General features: G+C 43.7%; 1 protein-coding gene across 1 annotated transcript in view; it reads right to left on the reverse strand.

Moving 5' to 3' along the window:
* Positions 1 to 3,677: 3,677 nt before the first annotated feature.
* Positions 3,678 to 9,970, reverse strand: part of TAF2 (TATA-box binding protein associated factor 2) — an 80,099-nt gene continuing 73,806 nt past the window's right edge. The window contains exon 26 of the mRNA XM_008073217.2: positions 3,678 to 3,963. Coding sequence (XP_008071408.1) covers positions 3,704 to 3,963 — 260 coding nt within the window. The 3' untranslated portion in view covers positions 3,678 to 3,703. The remainder of the gene's footprint in view (positions 3,964 to 9,970) is intronic.

The raw sequence follows: 9,970 nt of genomic DNA on the forward strand, positions 1-9,970 counted from the left end.
ATCCAGTGCCTTGGGAGGCTGAGGTGAGTGGATTGCCTGAGTCCGCGGGTTCGAGACCCGCCTGGGCAACTTGGTGAGACCTCATCTCTACAATAAATTTTAAAAAAACAGCTAGCTGGATGTGGTAGCACGTGCCTGTAGTTCCAGCTACATGGAAGGCCGAGGTGGAAGGATCGCCGGAGCCCAGCAGGTCGAGGCTGCGGTGGCCGAGCGGCCACTGCACTCCAGTCTGGGCGACACAGTGAGACTCCAGCTCAAATAAAAATCACCCAAAATAGGCAACTCCATCGGGTTCCCTCCCACTGTGAGAGCTTTTCTGTCTTCTCAATAAATCCTGCTTAAGAAAAAAAAAAATCACCCAAAATAAAAAGAACAAGAAATAAGCAAAACTGTACATTTCAACTTCTAAGAAATTAGGGGAACTGTGAAGTCCTAGTCTCCAACCCTGAGGAAGGGCCACCAGGTGCAGAAGGGTGGATGGGCGTAGGGAGACATGGGGAACACCCAGCCTACACCCTAGACACGCCACAGAGGAAGGAAATCAGACAAAAGATAAAACTGGAGATCAAATGTATAATAATCAGAAAAGATGCAATAAAGTTATCATGGTTTACAAAAGTGGTTAATTTCAAGGAAAACCCAAGAAATGCATTTAAAATGGCCTAAAAAATGAGAATTTAGTAAGGTAGCTGGGCACAAAATTAGCATAAAGAAGTAACCCTAGCTGGGCTTGGTGGCTCAGCCTGTAATCCCATGCTTTGGGAGGGTGAGGTGAGTGTATTGCCTGATCCCACGGGTTCGAGACCCGCCTGGGCAACTTGGCGAGACCTCATCTCTACAATAAATCAAAAACTAGCTGGGTGTGGCAGCGCGCGCCTGTGGTTCCAGCTACTTGGAAGGCCGAGGCGGAAGGATGGCCGGAGCCCAGCAGGTCGAGGCTGCGGTGGCCGGGAGCGGCCACTGCACTCCAGTCTGGGTGACAGAGTGAGACTCCAACTCAAAATAAGTAAATAAATAAATAACCCTATAATGAAAAAAAGACACCATTTACAGAATATCAGGCAGATAAATTACCTTGCAATGAATATTTAAAGAAATGCTGTATCAACAGACAGTAATATCAGTACCCTTAATAGGAATAATCAACATCAAGATGCCCCTTCCATGTTCCCTCTTTATTAACACACACTAGTTAAGCAAACTACAAAGAGAATTCTGAGGTGAAGCTAGAAGGGGTGATTTGATGATGCACAAAACAAAAGGGCAATATCACGGGGGTGGAGAGCTGGCCAGTGGTGGGCAGGGGCTGAGTGAGGCACAGCCTGAGGCAACTTGGGGTGATGGATACGCAATCCCAAACATCCGTCAAAACCCACAGAAACGTAAGTTACAGGGAATGGGTTCGACTGAATATAAATTTTAAAGTAAATCAAAGAATAAAAAAAATAATACATAAGAGGCAAAAACTTCTAAAAATGAAAAGTATGGAGGGGAAACTAGCTCTACCGTAAAAACATATCATGAAGCTACTACAATCTAAATAGTGTGGCCCTGGCAGATGAGCAGACCGATCCATGAAAGCAATTATAAGTCCAGACATGGACCCAAGTACATACAGAAGTCTAGCAGATAACATGTGAAATTCAGAGATAAAAGAGAGTTTTAAATAAATGGTGATGGGCAGCAGTATAGAAAGAAAAAAAAAGCTGAACCCCACCTACCTTTTATCAAAATGAATTGTAGTTGGACTCCAGTTGAATGAAGAATGTAAACATGAAACATAAAATTGTAAAAACATTAGGAAAAAAATGAAATAATTCTTTTATATAGACTAGATCTGAAAAGATACTTATATATCCACAAAGCCTGCCTCTGGGGAAGATTAGGAGACTTACACTGGAACTCTTTGTGTTTAATTACCTATTTCGAAAGTATGCATAAAACAACTTTTGCATTTTCTGCTCCTAACCATCAACTTAATCAAGAGCTCACCATAAAACATGTTTCTCACAAAAAACATCTAAACACCTGATTTAGAAATACTATGCATAACATACAGCTCACAGTACAATGCCCGACATACAAAAGGTGTTTCAAATGAAAAGAGGCAGCTATTATGTTATTTGTCATGGACTTCCCACCACACAAATATGTATTTTGAAATGTGTCCTCAGTATTTTCAAATTTGGTAACCCGAGATGTGGTATCACTGCACGAAATAAAAATGTCAGTCAGACAACACCCGATTAATCAAAGTCTGAAGTAACATCATCCAGAAACCTCAGCACCTGGCCCCAGTCCCTCTGCTCTCACCCTCCAGGCCAACCATCCTTCCCTCTCCAACTCCTTGCTTCCCCATCCAACTCCCTGCTTCTTCCTCCCTATTCCCAGCCTCCCCCTCCTGATTTCCTGTTTCCCCTTCCCTGTAAAGACATGGTTTCTTCTCCATGTGAAGACCTCTGCCCCATCTCTTCCTACCGAAATCATTCTTCTAGTGGGACCAGCTCAAATCCTATCTATCTGCAAAGCTCTCTGCAAACTATGTGGCCAGGTTTATTATACACACATGCACAAAGAAAGGAAGCAAAAGAGAGGAAAAGATACAAAGACAGATGATCAACTTAAAAAGTTATTTATTAAACACATTAAACACAACTGAAAGTATATTTAAAAGTTCAACATTACCGGATCCCTTCTGAAATATCCATTCTGAAAACAAGTATTTTGTCAAATTTTCTAGTGATAAGAGAAATGAAAGAAATTGAACAGATTAAAAAACATTCTTAAACAAACAGTAAAGCACACAATAAATTCAGAAATAAAAACGAAAACATGCAATCATAGAAACTGTTAACCAAAATGTTTCATATATGTTTTAAATGCTTCTGGTATACTCAAGTGAGAGTCAAGGTGTCTCAGTAGAAGTTAACAAACAATATACAAACTCACCATTTTAAAGGTGTTACACTGTTTTACAGAAATAATTTCAGAAAGAACATGTGATGGGTGTGCCAACTGTTCATATTTAGCAAAACATATTTTACATATGAACATATTCCTTTATACTTACTAGAAAACAAACAATTTATAATTAAAAAATCTTGATTTGAGAACGCCTGTGGATTTGAGAGGTCTCCTAAATTCCAACATAATTGCCAAATGTGCTACTGAAGGATAGTTGCTCAAAAATATTTTTTAAAAAAGAATTGCTTTAAAAAATTTCAGTATTTTAAAGCAAAGGAAATATAATGTATTCTTTGTTCATAAATTCTAAAGCTTAGTTTCTATGGTTAACACAAAAAAATGGCGCACTAGGGAAGAGGCCTACAGAAAAGCCTTGGACTGCACAGCGGTTCCGGATGGCATCCTACAGTCCTTCGCTGGAAGCCTGGTCTCACGATCTGGCAGCTGCTTCCATGGAGAATGTAGTTTTGCCCCATCACTTATCACGGGTTTTCAAACATTACTAACCATGGCAGCACGGGAGACCATGGCGTGAAGGGCCCCAGTGGACACAGGCCCCTCTCAATAGAGGCCTGCTTTGTGTGCATGTTAGCCTATCCAGAAGACACAACACACCTTCCTGCTCAGATCTTGACTATACATCACGTCTGCCACATATTGAGACTGGAGGGCTCTGCCTCTCTAGGGGCCACCCTCCCCCGTTCCCATCCCACAGAGGACCATGTCTCTCTGGCTCTGCTCAGTCTGACAGGGAAGGAGAGCGGACGGAGCGGCCGCTGGCGGGGCTGGCCAGTGGGAAGGGCCCCTTGTCCTTGTCCTTGCTGTCATGCTTGTGCCGGTGCTTGTGCCGGTGTTTGTGCTTCTTCTTCTTCTTCTTGTGCTCATGGTGGTGGTGATGGTGGTGGTCACCGTGTCTGGAGGATGCGGTTTCCTTCGTGAACACTGAGAGGGCAGCTGCCGCCGGGTGCACACCCACCTCCAAGGGTGGCTGTTCTTTACCTGCAAGATCAAAATACCCATGAGTTCCAGCTGGTGAGAAGGACAGCAAGCCAGAGCCAACTGATGCCAGGACATCCTAGGAGAGGCCCAAGGGCCAGCTGCATCCCCATCTAACATCCGCTGGGAGCAGTTTCTAACATGTGGCAGGACCCTGAGAGTTTAGCTCCTTACAGTCCACATATGACAACACATACCAGTGTCACCAAATCATCCTTTAAAAAGCACAATTTTGCATGCATGATGCGGACAGTAGTAATAAGTGTGTGCTGCAGAGAAAGACCCACACTGGTCAGCAAGATGTAACGTCCTCAGCTGGAGGCTGTCCTGAGGCACGGGGAATGGCTGCACATTGATGCTGCATCACGGTCCACATGAGATCATACACAGATGCTTCATCACATGGGTCCACATGTGGCTGCACACCAACCCTGCATAACATGGGTCTAACCCCACGGGTCCACATACCAAGCCTGCATCACACGGGTCTCATCCTGCGGGTTTACACCCGGCAGCACACCAACACTGCAACACGCAAGTCTCACCCCGCGGGTCCATATGCAGTTGCACACTGACCCTGCATCATATGGGTGCACACATGGCCATGCACCAACACTGCATCACATGGGTCCACACGCAGCAGCACACCGATGCTGCAACTTATTAGTCTCATCTTGTGGGTTCATATGTGGCCACACACTGACCCTGCACCATATGGGTGCACACGTGGCCACACAGCAATGCTATATCACATGGATCCAACATGACTACACACCGATCCTGCCTCACATGGGTCTCACTCCACGGGTCTACACCCGGTTGCACACTGACCCTTTATCACACGGATCTTATTCTTCAGGTTCACTTAGATTGGATTTTTTCTGACCAGATGCAGATTGAACACAGTACTCAAAGGCTGCAAAGCCTGTCTCTCAGGAGGTTGCCTTTTGTATTGCAGGTCCTGTTCTACAGGGTGGCTGCAGGACCTGCATGCAGAATTCTGGTCTACATGGGGTATCTCAGAAGCAATCCTCACACAGACAGGGATATTGGATGTCATTTGTGCCACCTGTAGAACCACTTATACACATACAAACATGTGATTCTGTTACTGGTAAGGATGTCCCAGTGAAAATCCAACAACCTTATGGCTCCTGAGGACGACTTCTAGAAGAGATGGGCAAGGGGAACTCTGAGAGGATCCACTACACACAGCTTCAGACACCCAGAAAAGGTGGGGCGTCCACAAAGGAATGTCTCTACACAAAGATGACAGGATCATCAGCACAAAGAAAGGCGCTGAGAACAAGGAAACTCAGGCTGGACACCAGGCTGCCATATTCAACCTCCTGTGTGCACCTACTTCTCCACACCCATGATCATCTCAGAAGTAGGCGGAAGGGCCTTCAAGGCTCCCACAGCTCCCACAACCATCAGCCCTGGAATCATAACACAGTCCTCAGCCTCTGTGTGCACATACTTCTCCGAATCCACAATCATCACAGAAGGTGGAAGAGCTCCCAAGCTCACACAGCTCCCACACCTGCCAGCCTGGAAGTCATAACACAGTCCTCTGATGCCAGTGTTTAAAAGCCTTCCCTGCAGACTCAGGCCTTGCTATACTAAGAAGCCATGCTCTCTACTATCACTGGTTAATGGTGCTGCCTCACATGCGGCTGACCCCACACATGCTGCCCTGACACAGCACAGACCCTGTCCCTTCTAGAGCCCCTGCTGAGTCTCACACATACCTCTCAAGCTTGCCTGACCCCAATCCTGCCTGAAATGAGATTAGTTCCTCACTGGATATAGTTCCAGTCTCCTACTAGTCACTGGCATCTCCAGTACCCACGGGCTAAGTGTCAAATCTGTCTCTGACATAGTTCACAGCTCAGAGCACCAGAGGTTGATGTTGCCCCAAGGGTTTTGTGGCAATGTCTGGAGACATTTTGTTGCTGGCATTCTTGTGGGTGGAGGCCAGGGGGTATGCAAATCCCCTGCAGTGTACAAGCTAGCCCTACAACAGAGTTATCGTGCCCAAGTTGTCATCTGTGTTCAGGCCGGGAAACACTTCCTAAAAACACAGCTTATGGTACTATCTACCAGAGAACTCAGTTGGTTCTACTGAAAGAACAAAAGCCAAACTCCTTGGGTTTCAGTGCAGCAATTTCTGAAAATAAATATTTTAAAATCCAAATGAGATTTAAAAAAAAAAATAGACTTTAAAGCAGTCATTTTTTATCTTTCTTAAAAAGTCACTTCTTGGCACTAATTTTGATTCAAATCAGCTTGAAAGTCATGGTTTTCAGCACCACAAGCACCACCAAGTTGGTTTTCTGAAGACTACAGGTATACAGTCACTGGAGTGCCACCCTGGCCGGGTCAGCGTGCCTTCTGTGCCTGCCCTGTCCTTCCGTGTGCTGCGGCCTTGCCATCACAGCCCATCAACACCCATTTCTGCTTGGCATGCTCGGCCCTGACACTTGTCTGACAGTCATTCACCTAACAGACATTAGAATGCTCTGGGGCTGGGAAAGAGCCATGACCTGAAGCCCCCAGCCCTCTTCGGCCTGGAGCTCACAGGGTAGCCAAGGGCACACTGAACCAACATGCCTAGTGGTAATGGGCAAGCAGGCACACTGTGGGCACCTGAATTAGCTGGGCAGCGGGTAAGTTCTCCACAGAAGTCAGGGTCGGGCTGGAATCCAAAGAAGGGAGGGGAAAGGACACGTCAGTCTCCTCAATAATCTAAAATTTAGCTCGGATAACTCTTTGGAAAGTTTTCTCCAAACTGCCCAAAAGGACTGGGTTCCTCCATGTGTCCATAGCACCATACAGATGGGAATTAAGGCATGGGGAGACCTTGAGCTTCCTCAAGGGGCTGGCAGGTGTGACTGTGAGCCTATGGCACGTGACTCCAGACTCTGCTGTGACCCACCGCACTGCATCATATCATTCCCTCAATCTGAGGTTCTTCCATTAAACTGACAGCCAGTTTAATGAAGGCAGAAAGCAAGCCTGTCTCTCTTTGGGTGTGTGCCAGTGTACAGCCTAGTTTCTGACACACTGTCTCTCCTCCCTACCCTGACAAGGCATGCTCAAGGAACGAATGACTGAATACAACACATGTATACAACAGTGTGTTTCTCAGGTGAACTTAGTCCAATAGAGTATCACTAAAACACATGAACTGATCTGGGGAGAGGGGAGCTGTTCTAGACCTTCCACCAGCCACATTCACTGACTCCAGATGCCCTGTGGGTCAAGCACTGTGTCAGTTTTTTAGACAAAGGAACAAATCAAAGTTTTTGTCCTCCCAGATTATTAACATTTTAGGATCACAAAATTATATTTTTTAATAGCTGTGATTTTTAAAAATAAAGACACAATAATACTAGTGAAAAAGCTAAATAGATTTTATATATATATATATATATATATATATATATATATATATAAAGCAAGTTTGGGCATCAGTATCTTCTATAATAACTGGTACCCAGATAGTCTTTAAAGGAACAAAAATTTTGAGAGATTATATGATTTATAGCTTCAGTTAAATGTGGCACTACATGATTTTACTTTAGATTTTAATTAAGTGAGTTGCATTAAGGCATTCCTGATTCCATAAACACAGGAAACAGTCCCCTACCTAATAGAGTATGTAACCAGGTGATAAGGAAAAGCAGCAAGAGATTTTATAGCCTTTGTGAACACACTCATTAGCTGCCAGCTTCCTGTGTAATCACTTTCCTCCAACAAACTCTGCAGTTTCCAGTTGGCTACTTGCACTCTTGAGAGGTGGAGGTTCTTTTCTGTACTTCAGAGAAGTTTTCATCATCTAATCCTAAATATCTACCAAGATACTTGGATTCCAGAAAAGCCAATAATTTATATTGGAACCTGTACATTTTGGCACAGGCAACTGGCAAACACACAACTAGTGCTTGGAAGTATAATCTTTCCAAGGCACATGTACAACCACTCCAAAAGCAAATCAAATCTATTTGGTCCTATGCTTGGTTAAAGACATATGAATTAAAGTTCTATAATTCCCTTGACTTACATAAGGTCTATGGACAGGATATTCACAAGATGAGCCTGAAACAGTGGGAAAATAGCACAGAAGTTTGAATTGTTAAAAGGACCAAGGAGTCACCTTACAAGGCTCCCACCATCTAAAGATGGGACACTCTGAATACTGATAAGGATAATAACTGTAATGGACTGAAACTGATCATCACTGGTGAATGCTAGTCAGCCTACTCATTATTTTGAAAATTATTAAATAGAATTAAGCATTTATCATTATTTTCCTATATTATATATTTCCTATATAATCTATACTACTGGGTAATAATAGATGAAGAAAAATTTAGCTTTATAGAAATAATCCAGGTTATAAATAAAAAAATGAAAATATGAATTGCAATATCATCATCATCATCATTATCTTGCAACACTTAATGAACTGAAGAATCTAAGGTCTGAACATTTTTTTCTTTTAATTTTTTTTATTTTAAAGATGTGGGGTACAATTCAGGGTTAGGTATACAAATGTTCATTATGCAGGTACCTTTGTTAATGAAGTATGCACCCGCTTCCCCAGGCAGATTCCCACTACTGCCAATCCCGTTTCCCCACCCCATCTCAGCTGTTTTCCACTATGCCAATCAATCTCTTATAGTATTACAATAATTGTTCAAGGTCTGCTTATGAATGAGAACACGTGATATTCAGTTTTTTTGTTTCTGTGAAAGATATTTCAGCATTATAGACTCTAAGCCCATCCAGGTTGCTGTGAAGTTCACAATTTTGTTCTTCTTTATGGCTACATAATATTCCATTGTGTATACTGTACCACATTTTTTTATCTAGTCCTCTTTTGATGGGCAATATGGCTAGTTCCATGTTCTTGTTACTGTGAACAATGCTGCGATTAACATATGTGTGCAGGTTTCTTTTTCATAGAGTGGTTTGAGTTCTTTCGGGTATATTCCCAGTAGGGGGGTTGTGGGGTCGTATGGAAGGTCAATTTTTAGATCTTTTAGGAGTCGCCACACTGTTTTCCACAGAGGCTGTACTAGTTTACACTCCCCCCAACAGTGTAAAAGTGTGCCCTTTTTGCCGCATCCTCTCCAGCATCTACTGATTTTTGAGTTACTGATGAGTCATCCTGACTGGAGTTATGTGGTAATCTCAGTGTAGTTTTTAAATTTTTTTATTTTTATTTTTTGAGTTGGAGTCTCACTTGGTCGCCCAGACTGGAGTGCAGTGGCCGCTCCCGGCCACCGCAGCTTTGCCTGCTGGGCTCCGGCGATCTTTCCGCCTCAGCCTTCCGAGTAGCCGGAATTACAGGCACGCCCGGCTGAATTTTTGATTTATTGTAGAGATGAGGTCTCGCTGCCCAGGAAGGTCTCAAACCCACGGGCTCAGCCAATCCACTCACCTTAGCCTCCCAAAGGTGCGGGATTACAGGCTGAGCCACCGAGCCCGGCTCTCAGTGTAGTTTTAATTTGCATTTCTTTGATGACCGGTGAGGCTGAGCATTTTTTCATGTATCTGTTGGCTGCTTGTACGTTTTCTTTTGAGAACTGTCTATTCATATCTTTTGCCCACTTTGTAATGGGGCTGTTTGTTTTTTCTTTTTTGGCATGTTTGGGTTCCTTGTAGATCCTAGATGTTCGGCCTTTGTCAGAAATACAGTTGGCAAATATTTTTTCCCAGTTTGTGGACTGTCTCCCTGCTTTCTTGATGGTTTCTTTGGCTTTGCAGAAGCTTGTCTGTTTGATGAGGTCCCACTTGTCTATCTTATCTCTCATGGCATGGGTGCTTGGGGTTTTGAACAGGAATTGATTGCCAGTTTCAATTTCCATAAGGCTATCTCCTGCATTTTCTAAGGTTCTTATAGTTTGAGGTTTTACATTTAGGTCTTTGATCCATTTAGAGCTGATCTTTGTGTATGGTGATGGGTAGGGATCTTGTTTTAATCTTCTGCATGTGGTCAGCC

The sequence above is a fragment of the Carlito syrichta genome, unplaced genomic scaffold (assembly GCF_000164805.1).
Source record: "Carlito syrichta isolate Samal-C Ts95f unplaced genomic scaffold, Tarsius_syrichta-2.0.1 Scaffold315756, whole genome shotgun sequence".
NCBI lineage: Eukaryota > Metazoa > Chordata > Mammalia > Primates > Tarsiidae > Carlito > Carlito syrichta.